Raw genomic sequence first — 17,820 nt, 5'->3', positions numbered from 1 at the left:
ATTGCAAGCCTGCGTGTTCCTTAAAGAGAAGTGGAGTTCTGCAGGCTGTTCCTCAACCAATCTAATTATTAATCTGTTTTCATGAGAAAGGGGACCCCTAAAAATGGGTGTTAATAAACAGCTTCTCAAATCTTGCTGAAATTTCCCTGATTTTATTTTTTGATCTTTGCCTTGTCGGGCAGTTTCAGAAAAATTCAGGCTGGAAATGGTGAGCCAGGTTTCCTTTATTTTATCTGAAATATATTTTCAGGGCAACTCTGCAAATACTGCAGTTGCTGTAGATTTAAAATACTTTATAGAGGGTTAAAAACAGCCCAGCTTTTACTATGCAGCAGACTGGAGAGTTGTATAGTCTTAACTGGGATAGGTTGAAAGCATTGAATACAGAATTTAAATGACTTTACATTTTATGAGGGATGTGTTTGCAAAAAAACCCCAAAAAAGTTAAAAGTTGGCAAGATGAAGTTTCAGATGTGGGATTCAGAACTGCATATTAATACATAAGATTGTGTATAAATACTTGGATCTGCACGATAGACAAATCTGCAGACAGACTGTAGGACTGCATCCTTATTTCTCGCATTTCTCTCATTTCTCATCTATTATGACTAAGGACCCCCTGTACTCTCTTCTAATCATTAAAAAAGGGTGGATCATTGTTGAATTTTTTTTTTTTTTTTCAATTTTCTTAATACTAGGTGTGTTTTGCTTATTTTTTAAAGCCTCATCTTCTGGAATCTGGTGAGCATATTACCGTCCGTTTGAAACACACCAAGAATTTGAAATTTTCTAGCTTTTGTGCTCCTAAAATAAAATTATGGAATAGTTCTCAGATGTATGAATAAGGTTCAGACCAAAAAGCCAACAGATTCCTTATCTTTTTTAAACCTTTTAGTATTTTAAGTTGGTACCACCTAGGTTTGTGAGTGTTTAGTTTGGAATCCTGAGGCTCCTTTTCCTCTCTATCTGTTAGTACTTCAATGCGGATGTTTTTTAATCAGATGTTCATGTTTGAAACTTTAAATGGGTGTTACAAATGAGGATTTATCTGGGCATAAAAAAGAACTTGTTTGTTTTAAATTTAAATCACTTTTGGGGGCAAATTGCCATTTAAAACTCCAGATTTTTTAAGACATTTATCAGCCCTGGTGTACAAAAACACTTTAAAAAATGCTTATTGAGTTTCCTAAAATAACCATATTTTGCCAAGTCCTGAATACCCTATTGATTATCCCCCCCCTAAAAGTGGCATGAATATGCAGGATGCATGAATATTTTCAGTAAGTTTAGAATTTCTTTGGGACATATGCAAGAGCTCTGCGTGTCTTGGAGCAAGTCTTTAATTTCAGATGCAGAGGGAGCCTCTGGAGCGCTGAAAGTCTGCTGATTCACATCTGCCTACATTTTTTTAAATGGTTGTAAATGTATATATCTATATATATTTATATCCAGAAGATTCCAGCAACTTTTTGCTGTGGTCTTTGTGTCTGCAGACAGCGCTTCTCTCCAGCTGAAGATACTAGTGGGTGTTTAAGTTGTGATGGACCAGGAGTGCTGTGGGCTTCACAGTGTCAGGGGTGAGGTGCAGAGTTTTTGGCAGACGTGGTGGGCTCTGCAAAGCACGGTGGTTGTCCAGGAATAGCAGGGATGGAGTGGACACAGAGGAAGAGGAGATGGTTCTACGTGATGTGGTCTGAAACCTCAGGTTGTGGAGGGCACAAGCTGGGCACCAGGCACAGGGCATAGAGCTGGGAGAATGGAATTATATTCCCAGACCATCCATGCCCTGTGCTGGACAAATCAGCAGCTGAGGTAGCTGAGTTGCCTGGGACTGCGTGGGATTTTTTTTAGCTGCTTTTCAGAGAGCATTCTGAGGGGTTCCCGAGGAAGGATTGCAGGAGGTGGCAGAGCATGAAGGGGTACCCTGGCTATGTCTGGCTTTTTTTTTTTTTCTTTCTCCTTACAGAGAGGGCAAAGTGCATTTCTTTTGAAGAGGATAAGTTCAGAAACATTAAAAATCCAGACGTTAAAAATTCAAATCTTAAGCTGCTCCGGTGGACGCAGAGCTGATAAAATGGCGGCACCGCAGCAGCCAATCTCCAACCCTGAGGCCTCTGTTTTTCACAGTGCCAATTTCTGAGCAATTTTGAGGTGTCCTTCGTGTGTGGGTGTTCACACCCCAGGTTAAGAAAGCCATTTATACCTTTATTCCAGAAAAACCGTGTGCACCTGAGCTCGTGGGGAAGAGCAGAGGCACCCAAAGCTTTCGCTGAGGCCTGCAAATATTTCACCCTCCTTCCCCCTGTACAAGAGACGGGGGAGACACAGTTTGATTTTCCTGAACAAGCTGAAATAGCCTTTCCTAAAGGAGATCTCCATGTCCATACAAAGGGGTGGCACAGCTTTCAGTCCTGCTGCTCATAATGCTGCAAGTTTTTGTGCAGGCAAGGCCCAGGAGAGTTATGGTGGAGCTATTAGGAGGGGAAGTGATTTTTTCTTAGACTGATTAAAATTCTTTGGGCTTTCTGTTTGTTTGTTTTTAAACACCTATTTAGCTTTTAATTAACATTTAAGAGAAGGGAAGCTGGTTAAATATTCAATACCTCCTCCCTTTCAATTAAGGTAGAACAGTACACAACGCGTGATGAGGCCTCTGGGAAGTATGGAAAAATGGAGAAGAGCAGGCTCCTGATTATCATTTTCAGGGGGACTTGAAAGGTGAAATCCATCTGATTATTACTGCCGTTAATAACAATAATGTCGAGATTTTTAATTTTTTTTTTTTTTTAACATCAGAAAGCAGTTTAGAAATACAATTATTCTTTAAAACCGTGAGTCCTGTCTTTGGCCTTTAAATACCTCAATTTTCCCACTCCCATTCTTTACTTATTTCGGGTGCAGGCATGGAGGATTTTTTAATAGGCCCTTTTCAGTAGCTTAGTAGGGAGGCTGCAGATGCTGGGGAAGTTATTCCTCATGCTACATGCCCGTATCTTCATTTTGATGCAATTCTTTCTGAACCAGCCAGTCAGCAGCTTCAAACCATGCAGCCCTGGGAGCTCAACCAAGCAAGGGAGAAAGAGCTGTATTGTCACCATACTCCAGCCTCTTCCCCTTTCCCTTCTTTTTCCTTGAAAAATCCAGTTACCTTCTGCCTGTGAGCTGGTTATCCCTCAAAATTGCACATAAAGCACACAGAAAAGGGCGCCTCAATAGAAGAAATGGGTTAGGAATATGCTAGTATTTGTAATTCAACAAATTCACCCTTCCTAAACTTCAATTTCTCCCTTTTGATTTGGTGTTCCCTAATTTATATGAAAAAATATTTTGTTTTGATGGCCATCCAGTTTAAAAAAGGATAATGCTGGCTAAAAAAATCCCCCAACAAACTCATTTTACATTGTGGAAATCCCTCAAACCACTGCCCAAAAGGTGATCTATTTTTAAGCCTGCTATATCTTCTACTGTGGTGAGACAACTTACCTGTGGAAAATACTTTGTTTTCACCAAATATCCCACGAAAATGATTTTTTTTTTCAAATCACTGTGTTACATAAATGAGTTTTTTAAAATGGAATTGCTGGCACCAGATACCAGTTGTGTAAATATATGTTCCTGAATGAGTGGTTGCTTTTTGGCTTTTTTTTAAGGAATCAAGAGAGAGGAGATGCTAAAATGCAGAGCTATTGGATAGGTTTTGTATGCTATAACTTCAAGGTTTACTGGATATAGGATTGCATCGATTTTTAAAAACAGAAAAAATGGTTTGCAGAAAGATTTCTGACTGCATCTACTGCAAGACTTTCCAATTCAACTTTAAAATTAGCCTATTGTGATGACACAATCATTTTTAAAGTAACTGCTGTATGTTGTCTGATGACCTATTCGGTGCTATGGATTTTTATTTTAAAAAAAAGCAAAACCAAATGAAACATCAAAACCCAAGGTATTTTCTCCATGAACTTCTCTTCTAACTATATAAGCATATGAATATATTTATATATATGTCTCTTGTGATTGCTTATCAGTTGAGTTAATGATGTGTATTTACTGGCTGGACTAAAACAAGAATTAATCCAATTAGTTAAATAATTGGTTATTTACCAAATATTTTCTTAATTTTTGAGAGTCCGTTTGTACTTCAGCTGTAAATAACATAAAATCTCCCATCAATTTCAACTTAAGTAGTATTTAATTATCTTTTTAAAAGTTTTTATAGCTTTTATAGAAGCTATTCATAGAAATCACAGGAAAAATTTTGCACTTGCAGAGGATAGTGAAAGTAACACCTTTTGTCAGAAAGTTCAGCTTTCAAGTCAAACTGTCATTCAGGTGAACTTCACAACTTGTGTTTTTATTTTTTTTAATTTAATTCAATTTGTAGAGAAAAAAAAAAGCTGAAGGAAGTAGCATGCATTTGTCTGGAAATAGCCAAATTCTGTTACATGAAAAATTCTGCGCTATAATATGATTAAAAGTTGATGTGAGCAACCTAAGACAATTGAGTCCCTCAATTGTCTGACCCCAGAGCTGTATCCTTTATATGCAAATACCACTAATGTCAATTTTATCTCAGCTGGATATAAATTATATCCAGTTGAAACACACCCATGCCATGGATCTCTGGAAGATGATAAAGCTGGAGAGCTGATGAAGGCAGAAAGGCATTTTTCCTGTGGATTTTGGATCAGGGTCCTGCTCAGATGGAGAGCACGGGCTTCCTGTTGAGAGAAGAGATGAGACTGTAGAGAAAGATCTTCCCTTTTCTCTGCCTGCTCCCAGTTATTCTCTGATAAGAGTACCTTCAAGAGAGGGGTTAGAGGGAAAGGAGGAATCAGCTCAGCAAGAAGAATATTGAGGAGACATCAGCTATTTTCTGCAAGAGGCCATGCTGTAGTTTGATACTTCACCAAACTAGAAAAAATATGAATTCACAAATATTTGTGCTATGCACCCAGAAATTTGTAGATAAACCTCGATCTTACTCTTTCTTTATATTTTTGCCCCTTTTTTTCCCCTCTCCTGTTTCTCCGAAGCAGATGTCTAGTAAGAACAGCACTGACAAAAAGCACTATCAGTAAATCAATAACTTTTTTTTCTTTTTCTTTTTTTAAGGAGAACACACACAAGAAACCAATTCACCTCATTCTCTGAAGAAGGATGTGGAAAATATGGGGAAAGGTAAAATAAATAAGGGCCTCTTACATTATAAAACTGCTCTTTGTTTTAATAGAATATGAGGATAATAGGGGGCACTTTTGTTCTGCGCCATATTTTAAGCTTGTCAAGTAACATATGAATAATATATGGACCTTTGGGTGGATATAATTGAGATTAATGCATATATATCAATCAATACATGACACTGTAATATAATACTTTAAAATAATATATTACATTGATTTATATTCATGGCTTTCTGCACAAAATCTATGATGGTAGGTCTATGCAACACTTTTTTTTTAATAAGCGCTAAAATATTTTGTCTTGGAGTAATGAATAGCTCTGCAACTGTTCTTTCAAGAATTATTTATACAGATTATCAAAACCACTTTTTCTCTTTGTTAGAGGAACTCCAGAAGGTTCTGTTTGAGCAGATTGACCTACGGAGGAGGCTGGAACAGGAATTCCAGGTGTTGAAAGGAAACGCGTCTTTCCCAGTCTTCAGTAAGACACAAAATCTATCATTTTGGTGTTGTGTGGTGTTGTGCTTGGTTGCTGCCAGGCTGATAAAATGAGACAGGTTCTCAGTTGTGCTGCCATAATCCTGGGCTTAGTTCTGCTGAGTCCAGGTTGGGCAGGGCTTGGATCAAGTTGGGATGGTGGGAGGTGTCCCCAGGGTTGGAATGGGGTGATTTTTAAGGTCCCTTTCAACCCCTACTGTGGCTTTGGAGCTGCCCAAGCAAGTCTTTTGTAGGGAAAATACAAAGCTGGATGTTTGTTTCGGTGTGCATTCTGCTAGTTTTGATAGCATGGATTACAGGGAGTAGACAGGAGCACATCTGGATCCTCATGGGGTATGGAGAGGTTGGTGTCTCAGCCAACACCTCAGAGCTTCTGAAGACAAGATACTTAATCCTCATTTTCAGGAGGTTCCAGCTGATGCTGGAGAATTGATCAGGCCTTTTTAAAGAGTAGAAATACCTGCTTAGATTTTTCCCCTTGAGGTGGCCCTTCCACCACGGCCGCTGAGCAGGGTGCCGCTGCCCAGGCTGATGGAATGTGCAGGGAGTCTCAAATAAAACAAAATGGGCACTGAGCAGGGGTTTTGTGAAGCTGCCAGAAGGCTGGGCTGATTGCACAGGGATGTGGAAAAGACCCCTTGGCTGGGATCTCTCGAGTGACACTGGAGCAACGGCAGAAAGACTGTTCCAGGAGAAATCCCACCTGGATCAGGATGTTCCCACCAGAAAAAGAGGGAACACAGACAGCATTCTCCTATTTTTCAAAGAAAATATGCTTGTCCCCTTTTTGTAGCATCAGATAGGTAAGTTTAGGGAAGCAAGGAAGTGGGGGGACTCTGGGAATGACTCCATCTTTAGCCTGAATATTGAAATATGTAGACAGCTCAATAAATAAAGAACAGACACTTGACATGATACAGATATTAATGAAAGGAGTATAACCTCATCCTTCAGAATACATCCAGTCATTACTTGGGTTTGGGAGTGAGGTAATTTTCAAATAATTCGTGGGGATCAAAACGCTGCTGTGTGGTATTGGCAAAATGGCATCTTGGACTTTTGCCATTCAAGTCTCTTATTTATCCTTTTGTTCTTCTTCAGTAAAATTAATGCTCTGTCTTTGCCATGTAAATAAACACTGCAATTAAACCACATGAAATACTATTCAAATAAAAGAAAAGAACAAGTACGGCCGACCAAGGAAGTGGTGACTGCTGTATGCTGGCTTGAAAAATATGTGGTTTCAATGTACCACAAAGTAGTGGTCAATTTTCTTCAGGATTAAAATAGAAAACAGATAATGTGCTATAAACCATACCTACAAGTGACCGTAAAGCCTATTTACAGATTTAGATTTACCAAAAAAACCCACCCCTCCTCCACATGCAATAAAACAAGAAGAAAAGGGTCTTTGTGAAAAAAAAATCAGTGTAAATTTGTGTTGAGGGTGTTTTGTCCTTTATTGCATTGCGTGTTCTAGCACAAGAGAGGGGGGCTGCTCCAGGCTCTTGCTGTTGGGCTGTTGCTTTAGGTCAGGTATTAGAGTGGTATTGGTGTCTTGGGCAAGGAGGAGCCAGGCAGAGGAGTTTTTGGAGATCCAACTAAAGGAAAGTTGAGGTAAAATTTAAATTGTATTGAAAACTCATCCCTGTTTCAGCTGGGAGGCAGCATGCGAGATGTGTAAGGCCATACTATTTCTCTCTGGAAAATGCTTCTGTCAGGTTGCCTGCAGTGAGCTCTAGAGTCACCTCTTTTGGGTGACTCCACCTGGCACTGAGCACATTTGGGGTGTTCCACCTTCACAGCATCAAGCCACTGCTCACAACAGGGCTGTGCAGTAAATTATGTTTCGTTTCAGAGTTCTCTCGTTTAAATCACTGTTAAATGAGAATTGAGCTTATTTGCAAGCTCTCTAAGCAGTGCTATGCTGTGGTTTTCTCTGTGGCTTCTCGAACCTGCTTGAAACACGGACTGTGATAATTTATAAAACAGCAAGACCTTGTATTTCTCACATTGCTGTTGTGCTTGAAAGCCGCAGGTGAAATTTTCTTTCGCCTTTAAGATCTCTCAATGCAGAGATCACTCGAATAAAATTAAAAAAAAAAAAAATTAAAAATCAGATTGCATGTAGAAAGTCAAATATTTGCTGTCCTGATAGAAAGGCAAGCATCTCTGCATGGTCACAGCGTGTTCTCCTGGAGCCCTGCTCTGGTTTGTGCCCTTCCGTGTCGGCTGCTCCGCGTTCTGTCCGTCTGCATTTTAAACAACGTGGCAATAAAATGGCGGAGACGCAGTCTGGGTACTTAAAGTATTTAATTTTGTGTTAAGAAAGCTATTTAAATATTCATATCTTTTCTCCTGGGTACTGCTTATGGCTTTTTCTGTGAGCGTTTGGACTGGGATAAATGCTGCCGGAAAGAAGCGCTGTCCCTGCCATTAACACCCCATTTCCACTGTGAGCTTGGACATTTGGTGTGCAGGGCTGAGCAAGATCCCTGAGCTGTTTCTTTGCAGAGGTGATGAGCCCATGAAGAGGCAGCTGGGAGGAAAGCATTGAGGGGAAAAAGGAAAATATCTCCTTAAAGCCTACTCAGAGTGAAGCTGGAGGACCTCAGTTGCAATTATCAAGCCTTTAGTGGCCAGGACAGGAGGCAGTTACCTTTTTTTTTATAGTGCATGGTTTTTGGGGGGGGCTAGGAAAAGAGGAATTGAAAGTATGCTTTATTTTTGTTGGCTTATTTTTCTGATCGAGTCAGAGTAGAGGGAATAGGCTTTAGAGTTCTGTGGGAATTTAGTGGAAATCCGAAGAACTTCATTGAGATAATGCCACCATGTCCCTTTCAATGTGGTTGTGCTGGACTCCTGAGGGCTTCAGCTTGCCAAAATTTCTCACTCTTTCCCTGTTTCATTGCTCTTTCCCTGCCTCCTTTTCTTTCAAACAACAACTTCATCATTCAGACAAGACAAAGCTCTTTTGTGAGAGGGGGACAGAGCTCTGCCCCCTTGTTTTTAATTCCAGGACAGGTTCCTTACTTGAATCAAAATTATAGTTTTTGGGATGGGTTTTCTTTCCTCTTCCATTTAACAGCCCATCCTTGCACCCTGACGTCCATCAGGCAGCTCTTGGAGTTCTCTGGTTCTAGTCATTAGTTTGTTTATATTCCTGTTTTTCCCACCCACCAACAGGAGTGCTAAGGAACACAGAGCATCAGTTAATCTTCTAACAAATGAAGTTTTGTCTGAAATGGTTGTTTAGGAGGAAAATCAGGGAAGGAGGATCTGCTGGAGCAGGAAGGCTGGCCTGTGCTGTCACCCAGCTGCCCAGGATCCCTCAAAGACTTTCTCCCATCCGAATTCCACTCTTTATGGAGCTTCAGTTTTGTTCAAAGCCGTCAGCACAATGCTACAAACCACAAATCAAACCCTGCATCCTTGAACGCTTTCTCCTCTCACGTGCTGGACATCGCTGTTGATGTCAACAGATTTATGCCAAAGCAAAGAAGAGCAGTCTCTGCTCTTCTCTTCAGGGCCTGCAAAAGTCTGACTAATGACTGCAGAGCCTTGCCCGTGCAGGAAAATAGCTGGGAATAAATGCTAGCAACACAAACTTAGCATCCTATATTTTCTGACAGGGGAAGTAGTGAAATCTAACTTTTCCACATTTTTTCTGTTGTCAGCGGTGTCTCCTCTTAGATACATATTTGTTAGGTGCATGTTTTAATTGAGTGAAAGATTTTGTGATTCCTCAGTAGTGACAGGGCTTGATTTGCCTTGATTGGTGTCAATACTGCCGTGTGGTCTCTGTTTCAATTATTGCACCTACGCTTTTTTCCCCTCTCATACAGACAACTTTCAAGATCAGATGAAGCGGGAGCTGGCGTACAGAGAAGAAATGGTGCAGCAGCTACAAATCGTAAGTTTACTTTCTCTGATAAAAATGTCTTGAGCTGCTGCTTTGTGTTTTTTAGTGCACACCTCGAATTTTTCCTTTGTGAGCCATGCAGGTGAACCACTGCCGAGATGCTATTGCCTTATATTTAGCAAGAGGTAAACATGCAGTTCTCGGCTGGTTTGGAGCGTAATTACCTGGAGATTTACTTTCATACAGTAACCAGATGTGTCTTCATGTTTCAACTAAACAAAATGTGTCGACTCAACACGGAGAGGTGCTTCTGCAGAGAGGAGCAGGGAGGAGTGAATCAGTAAACTTTGAGCAGTTAAACGTTTCTGCCTAGGGAATCTGCTCAATCCCTGCTTCCCACCAGAAAATAAACCGTAGGATGTGTCTTTTTCTCATTTCAGACACTAGAAGAAGTGTTTAACTCAGCAGTAAAGGATCAAGTTGCCAAAACACAGTTCAGTGCAGGCACACGTTACTCTTGGGTCTCTTGCTTGTTATTTTAAAACCAAGAGGGATTTTGCCTGTGTGCTAGTGCAGCCCTGGATCATCACATCCAACTGTGTTGTTTTGAAAAGTTGATGTTCTTAATCCGGTGCAAGCAAAGGGTCTGGAGCATGGGAAGCTGTTCCACACTCAAATAAATGAATGCTTAGTGTGGTTTCAAGAGCAGGGCAAGGTGAGGGTGTCAGCTAATGCTTGCTTTGCTGGTGCTTTCTCTGTGATCAGTCTGACATTGCTCAGCGGGGTTTTGTTTTTGAGGCAAGTCTGGCAAATATCCCCATTTCTCTTAATCAGCCCTGTGCTCCCCCACTGAAATTTTCCTCCTGCTTATCACGGTGCAGAGAAGGCATTGCCCAGCCTCCTGGTACTGTCATTTTCTAATGGATGGGTTAGGACATAAAAGTAAATTTGAAGGCCGGGATTGTCAGACTTGTGCTCCAGCGTTTGGAGGCATTCAGGACTGGCCTTATTTTTAGAGCTTCCACGTGCCCTGTTCCTGCTGACTGCAGAGATTTCAATGAGAGATGGAGGGTGTTTGGAAGAGGAAACTCAAGTCCGGAATACCTCTGGGTGTTTTTTGCAGCTGGTCTGCACTCTTTTCCTGTAGTGTGCTCAGCTGTGTCCCCCCTTGTGTCTCCATGACAGGCAGGGAGTTTGAATTGACCTGTGAATTTTGCTGTCACAGAAAATTCTAATTAGGATGCCCATCCTGAAAAGCACTTCCTCTGCTGCTTTGGACTTTAGGCAGCTGACCAGTCAAATTTTCTGCTGCAAAGAACTTCTAGGCACAAAGTTTATGTGCACCCCAGTCTTTATCTCTAACTCTGCCTCCCAGGGAGAGAATGGTTCACCTCTGCCATCCACCTGTGGCCCTGTGGTGAAGCTGTTTCTGGAATTGGATATCCCAGATCTCCAGCAAGCCAGCTGTGGTGGTTTTCCTGATTTTCTTGGGCAGGAAAAGAAATATGATCAAGTAATTCACACCCTTTTCACTCACTGATTTGTGCTATGGACAGATTAAGACTCATTTAATCATTTGACAGAGCTCTCTGAATGTACTTACAGATAATAGTTTCAACATTTAATGTGCTGCACCAGCAACTCAGGACCTCTTCACTCACTACAGATGCCTTAGTTTAATTATTACTAATAGAAATGTTGTTGAATCACCAGTAAGTCTTCATGCTCATATTTGTGGGGCAGGCTGTGATCAGTGAGATTGATAAAAATATCTTTGTATGAAAAACTGAGAGACTGCTGCAAATAATGAGTGTGGTTGCCAAAATGGGGGCAGAAACCTTCAGAGACATCTTGGCCAATAACTGAAATGGAGTCAGCACTTTTGAGGTGATAGTCCCAGCAGTGGCTTTAATTCATTCATGGGAATAAAGCTTGTGTGTTTATATCTAGAATTAAGATTAATGAACTGAATGTGGTAATGATAGAACTACTTTGGCCTTCCAGGGTTATTGCATGGATGAATTGGTGCAGTACAAAAAAAGCGTGTCTGCTTTTGATTTTTTGTTTAATTGCTGTTGTTTTGTTTTTAACTGGCGCTTTTAGGTGGTTTTTTTGTACCTGAGATGCTGCACTACTACTTCAACAGGGCTTTAACCTAATTTTCTTGTTAACATAGCAGTACAAAGAGAAAAGCAGAAGCATTTCATGCATACTGAAATAATAGTTTTTCTTAGACCTTCATAGGTGTATGCTTTTGTAGTACTAAGCTCAAATTTACTGATATAACTAGCCACAGAACTTGGTCTAATTGCTTTTAAAAGTTATTTACAAAAAATACAGATGCCTAAAGTCAGGGGGGTTTTTGGCTCTTCTCACTGCTGAAGATATACAACTTAAATTAGTCCTTCCTGAATGTCCCTGGAAAGATTTAAGAGCCACGTGGATGTGGCACTTAGGGACACGGATTAGTGTGGGCTGGGCAGTGCGGGGGAAATGTTTGGATTTGAATATCTTGGAGGGCTTTTCCATCCTAAACGATTCTGCGATTCTCTGATCCCCTGTAACTGTGGGTGCCAGAAGTAGGTTTACCCAGAACGATCGTTTCACTCACCCCGAACTGAGTAATCAGGCTTTAAAATAAATTAACCCAGCGTGTTCGATGTTTCGGAAATACCTCTAATACAAGCTGAAAAAAAAAAAAATCAACCAATTATGATTGCACTTGAAAACTCCCCAGCACCAGCACCCACTGCAGCCTGACGCGAAGCTCGTGCCCTGCCCTGGCCGCGACGCTTTTTGCCCCGTTTTTTTGGGGCGATTCTTCCCCGTTTTGGGGGCGATGGCCGCAGCGCGGCCCGCGGGTGCCCTCTGCCGGCCGCCGGCCGCCACTGCAGCTCAAGCTGAGCCCGGCTTAAATAATCCTGGGCTGCACCACAAACCAATAAAGCAGGCTCCCGCTGCTCCTGCGGCTCTGCCCGAGCCGCGGCTCAAAAATAATAATAGTCCGTGGCTTCCTGGAAGCCAGGAGTAAGGCTCAGATCGCTAGGAAAAGCGACAACAGGGGTGGGCCCTGTTGTTTTACATCGTCACTGGGGGATGCTGGGTTCTTTGCAGGCAGCCTGGCTCGGTGGGCTGCGGGAGGAGCAGGCTGGCGTGTGGCCGTTGGTTTTGATGGGAATCACGGAATGGGTAAGGCTGCAAGTGGCCACTGGAGGTCACCTAGTCCAAGCTCCCTGCTGGAGCACGTTGCTCAGAACAGTTCTCCAGGCAGGCTCTGAACACCTCCAGTGAGGAAGGCTCCACAGCCTCTCCATGCACACTGTTCCAGCAAGGAATTTCTTCCTCATGTCCAGGTGGAACTTCCCCTGTTTCAGTTTTCAGAGTTTTCAGAGTGTCTGAAGCAGCTGCTGGGAAAGTTTGCAACCTATTTATGCCAGGTTTTCGGCTGAGTGCTAGGAAACAAACAATCATCATATTTAAAAAGAAAATGTTTCTTAGACCCCTGAATGCATTTTTCTGTTCCTCCCCTTGCAAAGTGCTGTCTCCCAAATTGGCTGAGTACAGGACGTGTACGTGGAGATCATATATAAAATATGGATTTTGCATGCTGATCCTGTTGTGCCAGGAAAGGTTTAAACTGGATATTAGGAAAAATTTCTTCACTGTCAAGCCCTGAGTTCAGCTGTTCAGGGCAGAGGTGAAATCCTCATCCCTGGAGGGGTTTAATGGCTGTGTGGATGTGGCACTTGAGGACATGGGTCAGTGGTGAGCTGGGCATTGGTGGCATGGTTGGACCCAATTGTCTTATGGCTGTGTGGATGTGGCACTTGAGGACATGGGTCAGTGGTGAGCTGGGCTCACCACTCAATTGGGTTGGACCCAATTGTCTCAGAGATCTTTTTGATCCTAGAAGATTCTGAGATTCTGAGGATCATCAGGCTTTTGTTGATGAGTTGTACAGAAAGGGCCAGAGAGGAGGAACTGCTGCCCAGCAGGATGGGGGAAATTCAGACATGACACATGTGGTACAGCCTTAGAAGAGCTCACCTGCCTTTAGAGTTTTTGGTTTCTGTCCAATGAGACCAGAACTCATCTGCTGGGACAGCCCAGCACCATAACCAATACCAAATCACCTCCTGCCTGAAACTCTGGGTCTGTCTGATATTGTCTTCTGGGCAACTCTGTTAGTGGAACAGACTTTAAAACCATGAACTTTCTTCCTAGCTACCTGGAGAGAGAAAAAGATCAGAATCAGCATTGCCAGCATTATGATTTCCATCCTTTAATGTTTTCATGAACCTCTCTCAAACATGGCCACGGGGAAGCACAACGCCAAGCAGGAAATTTAAGCCTTCTGCAAACTGAGAAACTTTTCTTAGTTTTCCCTCAGAGGTGCCTTACAAGTGGTTTGTGGGTTCTCAGGAGGCATTGACCTCAGTGGTGACCTGTCCACCAGGAAAAGCTCCAGTGGTGTTCATCACCCATGAGGATCAATCCCACTAATTTTACATTGGGGTAAAAGGTGACAGGTTTTGAGGTGTGTTAGAAATGTGAAGCACTCAGGCAGGCCTTTGTCTTTCCAGATGAGGTGAAAAATGATGGTTTGGTTTTGTTTGGGATATTTTAATTAGGTTGTGCTCCCGTGAACTGCCTTCCTCCTTACCAGCCTCACTGATAATAATGTTCAGAGCTGAGAACTGGATCCATCTGCAGCTGCTCTGTGTTTTATGGCTTTCTGCTCTCAGTGCTCCTTTAAATCAACTCTGTTCTTCAGAGTCAGGCAATAAAATAAATCAGGAACTATCTCTCTGAAAAACTGATTTCCATCCCTGCATTATCTTTCAGCCTGATCCTTAAAGATTGACAAGGAATGTTTAAAAGAAGGGGGGGGAAAAAATCCACCATGTGATTGTTGTTGGTAAATCTTCAGAGGCATGAGAGCCTGTTCCTCTGGGTCACAGTGTAATTCAGAAGAGCACCAGTAGCTCTAATTCTTAGTTTACACTGCTTATGGAATGCTGGTGATTTTGTACAACTAATGTATTTATTATCCAAACAAGAAGCACCCACATTTCTGTGTGGGGAGAGCTGGGTTCTCAAAAACAGGAGATGGGAAATGGCAGCATTTCAGTGCCATTTGTGATCTCTGTGCTTGGCCTGAAGTGGTGCAGCTCAGATGATTGACCTTGGGGAGAATGCAAACAGTTCTTCAGCAGAATGGCTCTCAGATTTCTTGAGTGGCATCTTGTGCTGAAGTGCCTGCTCACAGGCACACACATAATGACAGGTAAAAGAACATTTCTGGAACGCTGTGTCCTGTGTCCTCAAAAGGCTCATCCCTGATTGTGTACAGGAAAGTGAGCTGTTTTCACCAGAATTTTACATTTTATTTCTTGCTGTCAGCTTACTTTTTTTTTTTTTTTTTTTTTTTTTTTTTTTTTTTTTTTTTTTTTTTTTAAGAGAGGTGAGCAAAACCTGTATCTTGACAACACATGTGGATATGCCTTGGGTTGATAGGATGGAGCTGTGCCTCTTTCTCCAGTAAATTCAAATGTTAAAGAAGAATATTCCTTGTAGAAATTTAAAAGAAAGTTTCCTTTCCTTTAAAATCTGCAGACATTCTGATCAAAAATGGGTGTGGATGTACAGGGAGCCACAAGCCAGCCTCAGCTGCTGCATGAGTGAAAAATATTTTTTCTAGGCAACACAATGTAAAATTGTGTACCTCACCAGAGATGGGATGCAGAAGTGAAGCCTCTAAAAGAGGATGATGTGCTGAAGCTTTTTTGATATCTGAGTGTGTATAACAGGGATCTGACAGGACCTTCAGAAATGACTCCCCAATCCTGTCCATTACCTGTGCTTTGGTTCAAGTCGTGGGGCAGGCTCCAGGCTTGCTGACTGGGCTCCTTCCAGGTGGAATAAACAGGGAAGTGTTCCAGGAATGCACAGGGCACTGTGCTCCTGTTCCTAGTGGGTACCAGGACTAGATTGCAGTCAGCCTGGAGGAATATTGTCCATATTATAAATATATTTAAATATGTCCATATTGCATTTTTCTTGGAGTTTCTCTTCAGATCTGCTCTCATGTTTCCCACTAACGTGGACCTGGTCACAAAAACTGGGTTTTTTGATGCTTAAAACCCAACTACATTCACTTTTGTTATTTCTGTGCATCCTTTGAAAAGATGTACAGAAATACACCTTTTTGCCAGGAAGAGACTTAAATCTTGGTCTTTTCTGGTCATCAGTGGTTCGTGCACACACATTTCACCTATTCCTATTCCACCCCAACACTGGAGTTACCAAATGCTCTGACAATGACAGAAATAGAAGATGACATTGTAGGTGATTTAACTCATGGAGAAATCAGTAATTTCCCCGTTGAACACCCACCTCTCCCACTGCCATCAATTACCAGGAGATCAGGTGAAACAACACACGTTAGAAAGACGCCAAATATAGCGGAGAAGTGGATTAAGAACAGTTAATTTCTGACAGAATGTACCCCGTTGTATTATCTAGGTCAGCACAGCCTGGGAGATGTCCTATATAATTTGTGGCCATGCAAACCCAAGTTGGCCTTCGTGAGTGGGAGAGAGGCAGGAATCAGCTGCTGAGGCACCACAGCTCCCAGCTGGAACGTGCTGATGTCTTTGAGTTTGTTTGTGGCTCCCTTTTTCTGCATCCAATCCACGTCCAGGGGTGATCAGGGAAGCAGCTGTGCCTGGGGACACGGTGGAGGGGACAGCTCTGTTTCCTAGGGAGGAACTGGCCACAATCTTCCTGATACCTGTTATCTTCTGTCAGGGGAAGGGATTGTAAGAGTAGGCAGACAAAACACCTGGAATCTTGGTCTTTTCCAGGGCTGTGTATGGGGGTGGCAGCATGCCCCTGTGAAAGGGTTCTGCTTTCATTCAGACAGACACTGCTCCTTCCTGGTGCTGCTTTCAGCCTGATTGACCTCCTTTCCCAACAAATGAAAGGGCTGGCTCTCGGGCTTCAAAAGACCCTCTCTTTCCTTTCATCCTGACCCTTCCCTCCTCTTTTTCCTTGTTAAGGTAGGCAGGGATGGATAAGTCTCTCAATGTCTTTGCAGACATGATGCTTTACCCCAGCCCTGAGGCGTGCTGGGCACAATTCACACAAACATCCTCATAATGGATGGGCATAATGTATTTAAAATAATGATGGGCATAATGTATTTAAAACCACAACAGGGATGTACAGGAACGCGTGGGCTCAGTGGACACAGATGTAAATTCACTGTGTCTAGGTGTGTGGGGCAGGTTGCTTGAGCTCTCTACATTTGCCCATCTGTTCCTTCTGCTGTTTGTGCAGGTTAAGGCCTTGATCCTGACTTCAGGTGACATAATTGTCAGCTTGCAGGGACATATTTGACATTATTTGTGAGCACATTCTGGAGTGCCTGGCAGCAGAAGAAGGTCAGCTCAGTGTGCAGCAGCTCCTAGGAGTGCAGGGACACAGGATTTTTTGATCTCCCAGCCTCAATTCCTCCAGCAGTCCCTCCAAAAGTCATCATCAAAGAATTTGTAGCCACTTGGATTCCCAGCTATGGGGAAATCTCAGAGCAATTTAGTTTTGTTGCATTCTAAAGGCCCAGCACTGCAGAAGAGCAGCCCTGTAATGTATTCCCACTGGCCAATGAGCACATCATCCCACTTTGTTTCTAAATATAACTGTGTTCCCTAATATGCCCATGTTCTCTGTTTTTCTTTAATTATTTGTTCCACTTCAGTGGCTTCCCTTCAGATTGGTGCAAGCTGGAGATAACTATTATGAACTTCCTAATTAGGGGGATATAAATACACGGAGTCTCATGCTCCCAACCTGCTGTATTGTGGCTGTGCAGGGATCAGTGTGCATTGCCTGATCTGTCACAGACAGCTGACTTTTTATGATCTCACAGGTCAGCCTCTGATATCAACAAGGCATCAGAATGCGTCTTTTACACTGAATTATAATATTCTAACTGTTGTTTTAATTCTGTTTTAATTGCTTTATTTCTGCTTCAACCTCCCTGAGGTTTCATAAAGAGCTGAAACTTTGTATTTAAGGTGTTGTTTCCTACAATTGCTCCCCATTTTCAGGAAGGAAAACAAAACCTTTCCTTTGCAGGGATTTCCAGCTTGGGTGTTTCATTAGCCAAACCTTGGCTTGAGCAGTGTCTCTGTTTCTGTGTCATTCCAGATTCCCTATGCAGCAAGCTTGATCAGGAAAGAAAAGCTCGGTGCACACCTCAGCAAAAGCTAA

The 17,820-nt window shown here is 42.3% G+C and overlaps 1 protein-coding gene across 1 annotated transcript in view; it reads left to right on the top strand.

Annotated features, from left to right (window-relative positions):
- SKOR2 (SKI family transcriptional corepressor 2) overlaps nucleotides 1-17,820 on the top strand; it is a 23,371-nt gene extending 5,551 nt beyond the window's left edge. Inside the window, 4 exon segments of the mRNA XM_039733380.1 lie at nucleotides 5,116-5,181; nucleotides 5,569-5,667; nucleotides 9,530-9,597; nucleotides 17,758-17,820. Of these exon segments, the coding sequence (XP_039589314.1) occupies nucleotides 5,116-5,181; nucleotides 5,569-5,667; nucleotides 9,530-9,597; nucleotides 17,758-17,820 (296 nt within the window).

This window comes from Passer montanus, unplaced genomic scaffold (assembly GCF_014805655.1).
Source record: "Passer montanus isolate IOZ18808 unplaced genomic scaffold, ASM1480565v1 scaffold86, whole genome shotgun sequence".
Lineage (NCBI taxonomy): Eukaryota > Metazoa > Chordata > Aves > Passeriformes > Passeridae > Passer > Passer montanus.
The sequence above is the reverse complement of the archived record's forward strand: the minus strand, read 5'-3'. Positions and strand labels throughout refer to the sequence as shown.